At 48.3% G+C, this 16,624-nt stretch overlaps 1 protein-coding gene across 1 annotated transcript in view; it reads left to right on the top strand.

The window, feature by feature from the left end:
* The first annotated feature begins 452 nt into the window (after positions 1-452).
* LOC137309864 (TNF receptor-associated factor 2-like) overlaps positions 453-16,624 on the top strand; it is a 66,813-nt gene continuing 50,641 nt past the window's right edge. The window contains exons 1-3 of the mRNA XM_067977879.1: positions 453-607; positions 8,465-8,697; positions 14,654-14,732. Coding sequence (XP_067833980.1) covers positions 8,495-8,697; positions 14,654-14,732 — 282 coding nt within the window. The 5' untranslated portion in view covers positions 453-607; positions 8,465-8,494. The remainder of the gene's footprint in view (positions 608-8,464; positions 8,698-14,653; positions 14,733-16,624) is intronic.

The raw sequence follows: 16,624 nt of genomic DNA, 5'->3' as shown, positions 1-16,624 counted from the left end.
GGGTGTGTGGGGGGGGGAGAGGAGGGGGGAGGGGGACGGGGGACGGTGGGGGAGGGGAGGGGGGGGAGGGGGAGAGCGGGGGGGGGAGGGGAGAGCGGGGTTGGGGGGGAGGGGAGAGCGGGGGTTGGGGGGGAGGGGAGAGCGGGGGTTGGGGGGGAGGGGAGAGGGGGTTGGGGGGGGAGGGGAGAGCGGGGTTGGGGGGGAGGGGAGAGCGGGGGTTGGGGGGAGGGGAGAGCGGGGTTGGGGGGAGGGGAGAGCGGGGGTTGGGGGGAGGGGAGAGCGGGGGTTGGGGGGAGGGGAGAGCGGGGGGAGGGGAGAGCGGGGGTTGGGGTGGGGGGGGGTGTGGGGGGGGGAGAGGAGAGCGGGGGGGGGGCGGGGGGGGGGAGGGGGGGGGGGAGGGGGGGAGGGGAGAGCGGGGGGGGGAGGGCGGGAGGGAGGAGAGTGGAGGGGAGGGGGAGCAGCCCCGGGGACAGCCCCCGCTGTGTGAGCGTGGCCCCCTTGGCCCTCGGTGTTGCCGCCTCCCGCTCCGGCCTCAGTGAGGCCCCGCCCCGCCTGTTGATGAGGATCGGTCGAGTCCGGAGTTCACATCCTCCCGGAGCGACAGGCGGTGAGTGAGTGAGTGAGTGAGTGAGAGGGACCTCGTCTCTGTCTGCGGGGCGGGGGCATCGCCCGGGGCCGGGCCGGGCCGTGTGTGGACCCCGGGGCCGGGGATACGCTGCTGCGCCAGCCAAGGAGCGAGGTTTTCCAGGCAGAAGCTGGAGTCGCAGCTGCTCCGGGCTCCGGGCTCCCGGCGGACTCCTTGCCGCAGGCCCTTGCTGCCTGGCCTGGCACTGACCAGTGGCCCGGGCCTGGAGCTCGGTGCACCCGCAGCCTGTGACTGGGGTTCGGGCACCCCGTGGGTCTCGGGTCCCAGACTGTGGGGAGCGGGGACTCCGGTCACCGAACCGCTTCACAGCCCCGAGTAAATAATGGCCTCAACCCTGTTCATTAATGATGTGGAGATGCCGGTGGTGGACAAATGTCAGGAATCTTACACCAGGTTATAGTCCAACAAATTTATTTGAAATCACAAGCTTTAGGAGGCTTTCCCCTTCGTCACCGAAAGCTTGTGATTTCAAATAAATTTGTTGGACTATAACCTGGTGTAAGATTCCTGACATTCTTTAATGGTCAGCATTTCACTGGAGTCCCGGGGGATCGGGTTTAGGGGGATGGAGTTTGTGGGGATCGGGATTGTGGGGATTGGATTTATGGGGATGGGGTCTGTGGGGATCGGGATTGCGTGGATTGGATTTATGGGGATGGGGTCTGTGGGGATCGGGATTGTGGGGATTGGATTTATGGGGATGGGGTCTGTGGGGATCGGGATTGCGTGGATTGGATTTATGGGGATGGGGTCTGTGGGGATCGGGATTGCGTGGATTGGATTTATGGGGATGGGGTCTATGGGGATCGGGATTGCGTGGATTGGATTTATGGGGATGGGGTCTGTGGGGATCGGGATTGTGGGGATTGGATTTATGGGGATGGGGTCTGTGGGGATCGGGATTGTGGGGATTGGATTTATGGGGATGGGGTCTGTGGGGATCGGGTTTGTGGGAATGGGATTTATGGGGATGGGGTCTGTGGGGATCGGGATTGCGTGGATTGGATTTATGGGGATGGGGTCTATGGGGATCGGGATTGCGTGGATTGGATTTATGGGGATGGGGTCTGTGGGGATCGGGATTGCGTGGATTGGATTTATGGGGATGGGGTCTGTGGGGATCGGGATTGCGTGGATTGGATTTATGGGGATGGGGTCTGTGGGGATCGGGATTGCGTGGATTGGATTTATGGGGATGGGGTCTGTGGGGATCGGGATTGCGTGGATTGGATTTATGGGGATGGGGTCTGTGGGGATCGGGATTGTGGGGATTGGATTTATGGGGATGGGGTCTATGGGGATCGGGATTGCGTGGATTGGATTTATGGGGATGGGGTCTGTGGGGATCGGGATTGCGTGGATTGGATTTATGGGGATGGGGTCTGTGGGGATCGGGATTGCGTGGATTGGATTTATGGGGATGGGGTCTGTGGGGATCGGGATTGCGTGGATTGGATTTATGGGGATGGGGTCTGTGGGGATCGGGATTGCGTGGATTGGATTTATGGGGATGGGGTCTGTGGGGATCGGGATTGCGTGGATTGGATTTATGGGGATGGGGTCTGTGGGGATCGGGATTGCGTGGATTGGATTTATGGGGATGGGGTCTGTGGGGATCGGGATTGTGGGGATTGGATTTATGGGGATGGGGTCTATGGGGATCGGGATTGCGTGGATTGGATTTATGGGGATGGGGTCTGTGGGGATCGGGATTGCGTGGATTGGATTTATGGGGATGGGGTCTGTGGGGATCGGGATTGTGGGGATTGGATTTATGGGGATGGGGTCTATGGGGATCGGGATTGCGTGGATTGGATTTATGGGGATGGGGTCTGTGGGGATCGGGATTGCGTGGATTGGATTTATGGGGATGGGGTCTGTGGGGATCGGGATTGTGGGGATTGGATTTATGGGGATGGGGTCTGTGGGGATCGGGATTGTGGGGATTGGATTTATGGGGATGGGGTCTGTGGGGATCGGGTTTGTGGGAATGGGATTTATGGGGATGGGGTCTGTGGGGATCGGGATTGCGTGGATTGGATTTATGGGGATGGGGTCTATGGGGATCGGGATTGCGTGGATTGGATTTATGGGGATGGGGTCTGTGGGGATCGGGATTGTGGGGATGGGATTTATGGGGATGGGGTCTATGGGGATCGGGATTGCGTGGATTGGATTTATGGGGATGGGGTCTGTGGGGATCGGGTTTGTGGGGATGGGATTACGCAGGATTGGGTTTATGGGGGATGGGTTATGGGGCATTGGGTTTATGGGGGTTGGAGGGGATGGGGTCATGTGGCAGAGTCCCGGTTACACTAGTGGAGCATGGAAGGTATTATAAAGATCAGGACAAGAGCTTTAACACGTAGGGGGAATGGGGGCCCAGTGTAAGTCAGTAAAGCCTGGGATGATAGTCGAATGGGAATTAGTCCGGGACAGGACACAAGTGTCAGAGTTTTGGACAAGTTGGGGTTTATGGGGCAAGTAGATTGAGAGCCAGCAAGGAGGGTCTTTGTATCGTTAAGTCTGGAAGAAACAAATGAAAACAGAAGGGTTCCAGCGGCAGAGGGCTGAGGTAGGGGCAGAGGTGAAAGTAAGTGGAGGTCTAGGATTTGGGGTTTAAAGCTCAGCTGAGGGTAAACTTCCAATTGTGAATGGACTGATTCAGCCTGAGAGGGAGTTGGAGTCAGCAGCAAGAGGTCAAGGCTCATTGTGAGGGCCCAGTTGATGGCTTCAATGGCTTCATTGCTGAGTTGGAGCAAATTGAGACTGGATGTTGAGAAGCAATCTGACAGCACATAGGCGAGGCACATGGTGGAAAGTGCTGGGTATCATCAGCATATATGTAGAAGCTCACCCTCTGCCTGCTAACATATAGATAAAAGAAGATGAGGGGGCTGAGGATTGAACCGTTATGACAGTGCAGGGAAGGGAAGAGAACTATTGCTGGAGATGCATTGGCTATGTAAGGATAGGTAGCAATTGGACTGTGCAAGGACAGTCCATTGGACCTTGAGGATGAAGGGTGGCATTATCAACTGTGTCAAATGCTGCAGATAGATCCAAGTGAACAAAGACGGAGCATGCACCACATTTACAGTCACAGAGGATGGATTCATGACTTTGACAGGGGCGGAAACCAGACTGGAAAGTTTAGAACAGTTTCAGGAGAGTTGGGCTGGTTGCTGGGAGGTGACTCCATGGTCAAGGACCTTGGAGAGTAAAGGAAGGTTGGTGATCGGCTGATAATTCTAGAGGATGGATGGGTCCCAAGTAGGTTTTTTGAGGGGGTGGGGGGAGAGTTTTGAAGGGCAGAGGGGGAGTGTCTGAGGAAATGAAACCTTTAACAGTATCAACTAGCATGGGAGCCAGGAAAAGATGAATGGGAACATCTAGAGAGTAGAAGGTGGGTCGCATGAACTAGATGTGTATGGAGAGTGGGGAGGGGAAGAAAGTAGAGAAACTGCAAAAAGTTGGGGGTACAGAGTTAAAATGGACTGTAGACTTGGAGGGGTTTGGGGACAGGGTGCATGGTAGATAATCAGATGCTTTTGATCTTCAATATGAAGAAATCTGCCAGCTGCTTGCACTTGGTATTTGTGGTTAGGGTAAAAGGGGCAGAGGAGAGGGGTTTAAGGTTGATGAAATCAAAGACCTTACAGTTGTCTTCACTCTGGGGTAATAGGCAGTTGATTAAGCAACAGTGCACCAGAAGCACTCAAGTTTGTGTCTCTCTGTTTTGAAGGAGCGGAGGAGGAGGATGCGGGGGTGGGAAGCCTTGATTGATTGATTTTGATAGAAATGGAGTTGAGGGAGCAGTTAAGCAAGTCAAAAATGGCAGAGATAGCAAGAGGGATGGAGGGCCAAAGGTGGGGAAGTTGGGAATTAGCGAGGCCATTTGTGAGAAAGCTGTGGCAGATTTTATCATCGGATAGATGGTGAGAAAAATTGGATTGAGGGAGGATTGAGAGATGAGTGGAAAGAAAAGAAAGTGGTTTGAGATAACCGTGTCAGTAATCAAGACCTCAAACAGAGAGGCTGTCAGAGATGACTAAGTCAAGGGAATAACCAATGATGTAGGAAAAGTAAAGATACACTGTCCCATCAAACACTCCCAGGGCAGGTACAGCACGGGTTAGATACAGAGTAAAGCTCCCTCTACACTGTCCCATCAAACACTCCCAGGGCAGGTACAGCACGGGTTAGATACAGAGTAAAGCTCCCTCTACACTATCCCATCAAACACTCCCAGGGCAGGTACAGCACGGGTTAGATACAGAGTAAAGCTCCCTCTACACTGTCCCATCAAACACTCCCAGGGCAGGTACAGCACGGGTTAGATACAGAGTAAAGCTCCCTCTACACTGTCCCATCAAACACTCCCAGGGCAGGTACAGCATGGGTTAGATACAGAGTAAAGCTCCTTCTACACTGTTCCATCAAACACTCCCAGGGCAGGTACAGCACAGTTCAGATACTGAGTAAAGCTCCCTTTATACTGTCCTATCAAATACTCCCAGGGCAGGTCCAGCATGGGTTGGATACAGAGCAAAGCTCCCTCTACACAATTGTGGGGGACTTTAATCTTCATCGACTGGGCAAACCAAATTGGCAAAAGTAGTTCGGAGGACGAGTTTATGGAATGTATTTGAGACAGTTTTCTAGAACAACTAGTCGAGGAACCAACTAGGGAACAGGCGATTTTAGATCTAGTATTGTGTAATGTGACAGGGTTAATTAGTAATATTATAGTAAGGGATCCTCTGGGGAAGAGTGATCATAATATGATAGAATTTTATATTGAGTTTGAGAGTGCTGTAATTAAGTCCGAAACTAGGGGCTTAAATTTAAACAAAGCCATTTATGAGGAGCGAGTTGGCTAAGGTAGATTGGGAAATTAGATTAAAAGATATGACTGTAGGTAAGCAATGGCGAACATTTAAAGAAATAATTCTCAACGAATATACATTCCCTTGAGGAATTAAAACTCCACGGGAAAAGTGATCCAACCGTGGCTAATTAGAGAAGTTAAGGATAATATTAGGTAAAAGAAGATGCTTACAGTGTTGCCATAAAGAGCAGTAAGCCTGAGGATTGGGAGGGATTTAGAAATCAGCAAAGGATGACCAAGAAATTGATAGAGGGAGAAAATAGATGCTACTTTATAATACCTTAGGTCTTCCTCACAAGTGTAAATATATTGTTTAAGGAAGAAGAAAGCTTTACAAGATTCAACTTCATTCCCATCTACGTACTGGGGGCAAAAAAACCCTCTCCAACCCCATTAGGGATATTGTAAACTCAGTGAAGCCCTTCCCTTCCATGGAGACCAATTATTTTGGTCTTTGCTTATACAAAGAATTACATAGAATCTACAGCACAGAAACAGGCCATTCAGCCCAACTGGTCTATGCCGGCATTTATGCTCCACACGAGCCTCCTCCCACCCCTCTTCATCTCACACTATCAGCAGAACCTTCTCTTTAAATGCTTATCTAGCTTCCCCTTAAATATATCTATGCTAATTGCCTCAAATAGTCCTTGTGGTAGCGAGTTCCACATTCTTTGAGAACCACTCTTTGGGTAAAGAAGTTTCATAAGGCACAGGCATGATGGGCTGAATGGCCCCCTTCTGTGCTGTAACATACTATACTATGAGAGTAAACTAGCAAGAAATATAAAAACGGATTGTAAGAGCTTCTACAAGTATGTAAAAAGGAAGAGATTAGCAAAAGTAAACATGGGCCCCTTAGAGGCTGAGACAGGAGAAATTATAATGGGGAATCAGGAAATGGCAAAGATGTTAAACAAATATTTTGTATCTGTCTTCACAGTAGAAGACACCAAAAACATACCAAAAATAGTGGGGAACCAAGGGGTGAATGAGAGTGAGGAACTTAAAGTAATTTAGATTTATAAAGAAGAAGTACTGGATAAATTAATGGGACTAAAAGCCGACAAATCCCCTGGACCTAATGGCCCACATCCGAGGGTTCTAAAAGAGGTGGCTGCAGAGATAGTGGGTGCATTCGTTGTGATCTTCCAAAATTCCCTAGATTCTAGAACGGTCCCCGTGGATTGGAAGGCAGCAAATGTTACCCCGCTATTCAAGAAAGGAGGGAGAGAGAAAACGGAACTATAGGTCAGTTAGCCTGACATCAGTAGTAGGGAAAATGCTATTATTAAGGACATAGTAACAGGGCACTTAGAAAATCATAATCTGATTAGGCATGGTTTTATGAAAGGGGAATCGTATTTGACGAATTTATTGGAGTTTTTTGAGGGTGTAACTAGTAGGGTAGATAAAGGGGAACCAGTGGATGTAGTATATTTGGATTTTCAAAAGGCATTCGATAAGGTGCCAGATAAGAGGTTGTTACACAAGATTAGGGCTCATGGGATTGTGGTAATATATTAGCAGTGATTGAGGATTGGTTAACGGACAGAAAACAGTAGGAATAAACAGGTCATTTTCGGGTTGGCAGGTTGTAACTAGTGGGGTGCCACAAGGATCGGTGCTTGGGCCTCAGCTATTTACAATCTGTATCAATGAGTGAGATGAGGGGACTGAGTGTAATGTATCCAAGTTTGCTGATGATACAAAGCTAGGTGGGAAAGTAATCTGTGAGGAGGACACTGAGAGTCTGCAAAGGGATATGGACAGGTTAAGTGAGTGGGCAAGAAGGTGGCAGATAGAGTATAATGTGAGGTTATTCACTTTGGTAGGAAGAGTAGAAAAGCAGAATATTTTTTAAAAGGTGAGAGACTAAGAAATGTTGGTGATCAGAGGGATTTAGGTGTCCTTGTACACGAATCACAGGAAGTCACCATGCAGGTACAGCAAGCAATTAGTAAGGCAAATAGTATGTTAGCCTTTATCGCAAGGGGGTTGGAGTATAAGAGTAAGGAAGTCTTGCTGCAATTGTATAGGGCTCTGGTGAGACCACACCTGGAGTACTGTGTACAGTTTTGGTCTCCTTACCTAAGGAAGGATATACTTGCCTTAGAGGCGGTGCATCGAAGGTTCACTAGATTGATTGCTAGGATGGGAGGGTTGTCCTATGAAGGAGAGATTGAGTAGAATATTTTCCGGAGTTTAGAAGAATGAGAGGTGATCTCATTGAAACATATAAAATTCTTACAGGGCTTAATAGGGTAGATGCTGAGAGGTTGTTTCCCCTGGCTGGAGATTCTAGAACTAGAGGTCATAGTCTCAAGATAAGAGGTCGGCCATTTAGGACCGCGATGAGGAAAAATTTCTTCATACTGAATCTTTGGAATTCTCTACCCCAGAGGGCTGTGGATGCTCAGTCATTGAGTACATTCAAGACTGAGAGCGATAGATATTTGGACACTCGGAATCAAGGGATATGGGGATCGGGCGGGAAAGTGGAGTTGAGGTAGAAGATCAGCCATGATCTTATTGAATGGCGGAGCAGGCTCAAGAGGCCGTATGGCCTACTCCTGCTCCTATTTCTTATGTTCTTATATTCTTACACTGTCCCATCAAACACTCCCAGAGCAGTACAGTACAGATAAGATACAGAGTAAAGCTCCCTCTACACGATCCCATCAAACACTCCCAGGGCAGGTATAGCACAGTTCAGATACAGACTAAAGCTCCCTCCACACTGTCCCATCAAACGCTCCCAGGTCAGGTACAGCACGGGTTAGATACAGAGTAAAGCTCCCTCTACACTGTCCCATCAAACACTCCCAGGTCAGGTCCAGTATGGGTCAGATACATCTTTCAAATTTTTTCAAATCTAATCGACTTGTAATGGTTTAATAACGTATATTCTTTCCCCTTTGTTACAGGAAAGCTGGCAGGAGTGGAGCTTATAACACATGGCAGCAAGGAGTGAGAGGAGCCCACCTAATTCATTAGAATCCCAAGGTGCGGGGAATCACACTGGTTTTCCTAAAGAAATTTTGGCAACAAAAGTTGAAGGGAAGTACCTGTGCTTCGAGTGCCACGGAATCCTGCGGAAACCCTTCCAGGCACAATGTGGTCACCGCTACTGTGCGTCCTGTTTGAAGAGGATTGTCAGGTAAGAGATTGCGAGTTGACAGTTCCCAAACGTGCACCGCTACAAAACTGCACACAGCGGCACTTTATTAAAAAAAAGTCCCTTCTGCTTTCTCCCTCACCTGATCCCAGCTGACCCTTACTGGGGTACATTTCCACAGGTGACATCGTCCTCCCACTGCTCAATCTTCATGTGTGACCCAGCCAGTAACCTTTATTGCCTCTTTGACTGTTTGGGCATCACAGCTAAGCTCTCCTCCACACGTGCATGTTCCTTTTAAAAAAAAAACACACTCTCGTCAAGCTGAGGAATGTTAGTGCTAGGGGAATGGAGCTCCCTATTTCAGGCATCCGGTGTTTGCACTAAGCAAAGTTTAAGTTAGGCTCCCAGTACTCTACTCCAACAATGTCCCTCAGAACCAAACTCAGAAGAGTACTCCCTCCTGCACCAGTTTTCCCATTTCCCACACCAGGAGTCCTGTGGCCTCTCTGATCATCTGACTGACAGCCAAGTTACAGATGGGTCATCAGTTCCTCCAACTGAACATCAGGAAGACTGAAGCCCCCATTATAACTTCTGCCCCCTTACGACTGACCCCTGTCTATTCCTGGATACCATGCAAAGCCTCAGTGTCCTGTTCGAACCAGAAGTGTGCGTCAAACTGCGTATTCTTTCATCGCCAAGTGTGCTTGCTTCCACCTCTGCAGTACTGCCACTGAAACCCTTATCCAAATTTTTGTCACATCTCAACTTAATTTTCCCAATGTTCCCCTTGCCGGCCTCCCCTTCTGCTCCCTCCATTAACTTCAACTGGCCCAAAACTCAGCCGCACGTACCCTGTCTTGACTTAAGTCCCACAAGCCTGTATCATCCCTGTCCTTTCTAGCCTAGGTCGACTGCCTGTTCTTCAACCAGTGAATTTACAATTCCTGTTCCCTCTCTTCCAATCACTGTGCAGCCTCAGCCCGCCCCATCTCTGCAACCTCCTCCTCTAGCCTCACATCCTCTGCTGTACCCTGGCGTCCTCCCACTGGCATTTTCTGCATCTTGTCCACCCCACCACTGGTGGCAGAGCCTTCAACCTCAGCCACAAATAGGAACAGGAGTGGGCCATTCAGCCCTTCTTGTACTCTGACACCCTCCAGCCTGACTCCCCCCTAGCCTGACTTCCACCTCTGACTCCTCCCAGCCTGGCTGCCACCTGTGTTTGAAGTTCCCTTAAAATCTGTGTCTCTACTCCACTGCCTGGTAGATTATTTCCATGGGCAGACACATGACCGATGTAATTTAATGCAGAGAAGTGAGAAGTGATGCATTTTCGAAGGAAAAATGAGGTGAGGCAATATAAATTAAATGGTACAATTTTAAAGGGGGTGCAGGAACAGAGAGACCTGAGGGTTCACATTATCAAATCTTTGAAGGTGGCAGATCAAGTTGAGAAGGCTGTTCAAAAAGCATACGGAATCCTTGGTTTTATAAACAGCGGCATAGAGTACAAAAGCAAGGAAGTTATGCTAAACCTTTATAAAACACTGGTTAGGCCTCAGCTGGAGTATTGTGTTCAATTCTGGGCACCACACTTTAGGAAGGATGTCGAGGCCTTAGAGAGGGTGCGGAGGAGATTTACTAGAATGATTCCAGCGATGAGGGACTTCAGTTATTTGGATAGACTGGAGAAGCTGGGGTTGTTCTCCTTAGAGCAGAGAAGGTTAAGGGGAGATTTGATCGAGGTGTTCAAAATCATGAAGGGTTTTGATAGAGTAAATAAGGAGAAACTGTTTCCAGTGGCAGGAGGGTCAGTAACCAGAGGATATAGATTTAAGATAATTGGCAAAAGAACCAGGTTGGAGATGAGAAATTTTTTACTCAGTGAGTTGTGATGATCTGGAATACACTGCCTGAAAGGGCGGTGGAAGCAGATTCAATAATAACTTTCAAAAGGAAATTGGATAAATATTGAAGGGGAGAAATTTCCAAGGCTATGGGGTAAGAGCAGAGGAGTGGGACTATTTGGATAGCTCTTTCAGAGAGCTAATTGTTCTCCTTCTGTGCTGTATGATTCTATGATTTATTTCATGTGAAGCAATTGCTTTTGCTTTCTGATTTGAATTTGTTTTTCACTACTTTATATTTTTGACCTCTGCCCTGCCTTATTTTAATACGGTATTCAGGAAAGACCTTATCTAAGCCATTTAATATTTTATACATTTTTGAGTTTGTCCATTCATACCTTCTCTCTGGACTGCAGAGACTGAATTTTAACCTTTTTGTTGCTCTTTTCTGCACCCCCCCCCCTCACCCGTGCCTTACATCCTTTGTGTAAAATGGCGACTCGACATGTTCGCAGGGTTTATACATTAAACCACCTCACACTGCATTGTATAGCGTGAAAGGAACTCGGGGTATCTCAGTTAACTATGTGGACGTGGCTTGTGATCACAGATTGAATCATTCCTACAGGCGCCTCACTACGTAGTGCTGAACTCAGCTCCATCTGGTTACATTTACTAACTAGCTTCATAAACAGAACTGGATCTAGGAGAGCAGGGGGTCACTGGTCAGAAGCAAGAACTCTTGGTTAATTGTTTCTTTGTATCCCTTTAGCTCAGGGCACTAAGGTCAGTTGTAGCTGCCCTACTGCTGCCCTGGTTAAGAACAGCCAGCTCTGCATCAAATGTGGGACTCTCCTGTATCTGACAGTGTCACTGTATCATCTATGGGGCACTGTATAGATAGCTACAATTTCTTGGTGTGTTCTATATATTGAGTTACTGTTTTACTCCCCTCATTAGCATGGTGTGAATGTCCCTAGAACTGTTTCACTGTGTGTTGGAGCATGTCCCAGTAAAACTCCACCCTTTATGTTTCTCACTGCCTGAAACATTGAGAGGAGAGATGTCTGTACAAGTCAGAACTTGGTGAAGTCTCGATGCAATGATTCAAAAGCTCCTGGAAGAGGCTCCTCCTAGGACTTAGTATGGGAATAAGATGGCTGTGCTGGCTTTGACTGAATGGCAAATCTTGATTGCTCACAGCAGTGGCCTTTCACATCAGCAGAATATTTGCTGCTTTCTAAGTCGCTCTGCAAGGTATTACTTTGCCATTGTGTAATCCGATGCTGCCCAATTCATTAGCCTCTAGCCACATGTAGCTCATTGGGAATCCAGATGTGCGTAATTGCATTTCTGATTTAGTAAATAAAATATGAGTAATAGACGCTGTCGTTGGGTGTGTGAACTCAATATTCAGGTTCGCATGGTGTGTGCAGGTGAGGATTAACCTTTTTGTGCACTTGTTGATAAAATGGAACGTCAAAAAGCAGAGCATGCAAGTGTTTTTTGACTACTGTGAGTGCTTTACTTCCTTGGTCACTGAATAGTGGCAGATGTTTATTAATTAAATACACACACCTGAAGTACATGTACCTGTATCGTGTGAGTGTATGTGAGGCGTTTCTACTAAAATTAGTACACGTGACCACTACAGTGTTCCCATAGCCACACCTGTGGCTGGTTGCCGATTTCTATTGGACGACACTTGTGCAAACAGCAGGTGCTGTGCTCAGGCAAGCACTCGGCTCTCCAGAAATTGCAGTGTCTGTTGTAGACATAAAGATAGAAAAAGCCACAGCACCCATTAACTTGCAGATGGAAGGATATAATCTTTAGAAAGTATAGATGACTGAGTTTGTATAAATGTTCTTATAGTTGAAAAGGTTGCAGTGTGTTACAAGCAGGGCCAGGCATGCAATGTCAAATCAACCACAAGGTGTGTCCCCAACTGAAACAAACAGTCTGTGTGCCCCAACTGAAACAAACAGTCTGTGTGTGTATTTTGTGAATGGGGTGTATGGAGGAGAGGGTATTTTGTGAATGGGGTGTATGGAGGAGAGGGTATTTTGTGAATGGGGTGTATGGAGGAGAGGGTATTTTGTGAATGGGGTGTATGGAGGAGAGGGTATTTTGTGAATGGGGTGTATGGAGGAGAGGGTATTTTGTGAATGGGGGTGCATGCAGGAGAGGGGGTATTTTGTGAATGGGGGTGTATGTAGGAGAGGGGGTATTTTGTGAATGGGGGTGCGTGGAGGTGAGGGGGTATTTTGTGAATGGGGTGTATGGAGGAGAGGGTATTTTGTGAATGGGGGTGCGTGGAGGTGAGGGGGTATTTTGTGAATGGGGGTGTATGGAGGAGGGGGGTATTTTGTGAATGGGGGTGTATGGAGGAGAGGGGGTATTTTGTGAATGGGGGTGTATGGAGGTGAGGGGGTATTTTGTGAATGGGGGTGCGTGGAGGTGAGGGGGTATTTTGTGAATGGGGGTGTGTGGAGGAGAGGGGGTATTTTGTGAATAGGGTGTATGTAGGAGAGGGGGTATTTTGTGAATGGGGTTGTATGGAGGAGGGGGGTATTTTGTGAATGGGGGTGTATGGAGGAGGGGGGTATTTTGTGAATGGGGGTGTATGGAGGAGGGGGGTATTTTGTGAATGGGGGTGCGTGGAGGTGAGGGGGTATTTTGTGAATGGGGGTGCGTGGAGGTGAGGGGGTATTTTGTGAATGGGGGTGCATGGAGGAGAGGGGGTATTTTGTGAATGGGGGTGCATGGAGGAGAGGGGGTATTTTGTGACTGGGGGTGCATGGAGGAGAGGGGGTATTTTGTGAATGGGGGTGCATGGAGGATAGAAAGTATTTTCTGGGTGGGGTTGTGTGTGGGAGAGGGGTCATTCTCTGCACAGTGGTCTGGGGGGGTGTGTCAGTTATCTTCTGGGTGTGTGTGTAGGGTGGATATTTCTCTGGAATGGTGTATTTGTGTATTTTTTGGGTGGGGTGTGTGGTCATTTTCTCTGGCAGGGGTTATTTCCTGATGGGCGGGTCGGTTATCTCCTGGATGAGTGTGTGGGGGTTGGTTATTTTCTCTGAGAGGAGCGTTTTACACACAGTGTTAATAGTGAGACGTTACCTAGCACAATTCTGCAGTCAATGACATTTGGAAATACAGCTCTCCTGGGCTTTGTCTGACTCCACCTTGCAGTGAGCTACCCCCGTCTATGTATCCAAGTTTTTTTCTCTTCCCCTTGCACACATCCCCACTAATAAAAGCTGTTCAAGCTATTTAGGGGTTACTGCGGATAGAAATGTTCAAAGTAAACTTGAGCTCATCCAAAACTCTGCTGCCCGTATCCTAACTCGCACCAAGTCCCGTTCACCCATCATCCCTGTTCTCGTTGACCTACATTAGCTCCTGGTCCGGGAATGCCTTGATTTTAAAATTCTCATCTTTGTTTTCAAATCCCTCCATGGCCCTCGCCCCTCCCGATCTCTGTAACCTCCTCCAGCCCTACAACCCTCCAAGATCTCTGTGCTCCTCCAATTGTGGTCTCTTGCGCACCCCTGATTTTCATCGCTCCACCAGTGGCGGCCATGCCTTCAGCTGCCTAGGTCCTAAGCTCTGGAATTCCCCCCCTAAACCTCTCCGCCTTTCTACCTCTCTTTTAAGTCACTCCTTAAAACCTCCCTCTTTGACCAAGCTTTTGGTCACCTGTCGTAATACCTCCTTATGTGGCTCAGTGTCAAATTTTGTTTGATAATCGCTCCTGTGAAGTGCCTCAAGACGTTTTACTACGTTAAAGGTGCTATATAAATGCAAGTTATTGTTGTTGTTGTTGAGGATTGGGCTCATGTGATTCACATCCCACCCCACATGAACAACATCAGGCTCTACACATTTTGAAGAACTGACACCCTCCGAACCCAGCACCTTGTGTACACAGTGCCAGAGTAAACCTTGCAGAGAGACTTGTTCTGCTATTCCATAAATAAAGTTGGACGTGAAGAATGGATGAGGTGTTGGAGGACACCTGGACCCATGCAGCCATACCCTTGTAACGGTCAGCGCCTCCAGGAGAGAGAGAACTCTGGCGGGGAGAGGGTTTCCTGATTCTGCCGTATTTGGACTGCTGATTTGTGTGTTTTCTTTTCCAGCTCTGGCCCACAGAGATGTGCAGCCTGCATCAAAGAGAATATTTATGAAGAACCTTTGTCTCTTTTGGATGTGAACTCAGTAAGTAAAAGGCCACAAAGATTTGAATAATAAAACAATGAATATTGTAAGAATTTCCTGTGACTCCCTTTGGGGATTATCAGCTAATACTCAGCAAGGAGTTAGTAAAAAATACAGTGCAAATGCCCCACTCTATCTCAGAGACTGGGTGTTAGATACACTGAGCTTTCTCCATAGTGGAGATCATAGTAACATGGTAACAGTTGCCTTTCGGCCCATCTAGCCCACCTATCCCCAGCATTCCCCTAGTGTATCTCTAATAACCCTGAATCCCATTTGTTGTTAAGAACCTGTCTAGTTCCTTTTTAAAACCCATTAAGGTTTCTTGTCCCACCACCTGTGCCAGTAATCTGTTCCACATACTCACCACCCTTTTAATAAAACACTTCATCCTGCATTTCCTATTTTCTTTTGTTGTCTCAAATTTGTAAAAAATACACTGCATTATGGAGCAAACCGACTGAAAGCAATGTTGGCCTGCAGCGAGAGTTCCCTCTCCTTTTCTTGGTTCACAACTCACGCCTCCCTATCTCTGTAACCTCCTCCAGCCCCTCCTCAAATTCTCCTTTCCTCAGACTCCGGCCTCTTGAGCATCCCCCACTTCCCTTCACTCCACCATTGGTGGCCTGCCTTCAGCTGCCTAGGCCCAACGCTTTGAAATTCCCTCCTTAAACCTCTCCACCTCTCCATATCCATTTCCTTCTTTAAGATCCTCCTTAAAACCAACTCTCTGACCAAGCTTTTGGTCACCCTCTTGATAGCTCCTTCTTTGGCTCGGTGTCTATTTTCCTGATTGCGGCCTTCTGAATGCCTTGGGACGTGTTTCCACGTTGAAGGCATGATATAAACGTGAGGTGTTGTCTGGCAAAAGAAGGCAAGAGAATGCTGTTAGGAGGCAGGGTCACCCCAGCTTCCATGCAGTGATTGAAAGGGAATAGAACGATTGGGTTTGTCGACATTTTTTTTCTTTTGCTGGCGTTGACCCATCACCGGAGTGGGGGAATATCACATGACACAGCCCCCATGTACCATCACCGGAGTGGGGGAAAATCACATGACACAGCCCCCATGTCCCATCACCAGAGTGGGGGAAAATCACATGGCACAGCCCCCATGTACCATCACCGGGGTGGGGGAAAATCACATGGCACAGCCCCCATGTCCCATCACCGGGGTGGGGGAAAATCACATGGCACAGCCCCCATGTTCCATCACCGGAGTGGGGGAAAATCACATGACACAGCCCCCATGTTCCATCACCAGAGTGGGGGAAAATCACATGACACAGCCCCCATGTCCCATCACCAGAGTGGGGGAAAATTACATGGCACAGCCCCCATGTCCCATCACCGGGGTTGGGGGGGTGGTGGAAGCAGCAGGGTAGAAGGAGTTTTAATTTGCTCACTATAACCTGATCTAGGACTGTTTGTTGACACAAGGGTGTCTGTATCATAGAATCATTCGGCCCTTCATGACTGTGCCAGCTCTTTGAAAGAGCTATCCAATTAGTCCCACGCCCTGCTGTTTCCCTACTGCTCTGCTCTTTCCTCATAGCCCTGCAATTTTTCCTTTTTTTAAGTAAATGTCCAATTCCCTTTTGACAGTAATTATTGAATCTGCTTTCACCACCCTTTCAGGCAGTGCATTCCAGATCATAACAACTCGCTGCATAAAAAAAATTCTCCTCACCTCCCCTCTCGGTCATTTGCCAATTATCTTAAATCTATGTCCTCTGGTTACCGAATCTCCTGCCAGTGGAAACAGTGTCTCCCTCCCTGTCAAAACTCCTCATAATTTTGAACATCTCTATTAAATCTCCCCATGGAAGCAGAGTCATAGAGTCATAGAGTTATACAGCACGGATAGAGGCCCTTCGGCCCATCGTGTCCGCG

The sequence above is a fragment of the Heptranchias perlo genome, unplaced genomic scaffold (assembly GCF_035084215.1).
Source record: "Heptranchias perlo isolate sHepPer1 unplaced genomic scaffold, sHepPer1.hap1 HAP1_SCAFFOLD_185, whole genome shotgun sequence".
Classification (NCBI taxonomy): domain Eukaryota; kingdom Metazoa; phylum Chordata; class Chondrichthyes; order Hexanchiformes; family Hexanchidae; genus Heptranchias; species Heptranchias perlo.
Note: the sequence above shows the minus strand (reverse complement) of the source record. Positions and strands in the feature narration are given on the sequence as shown.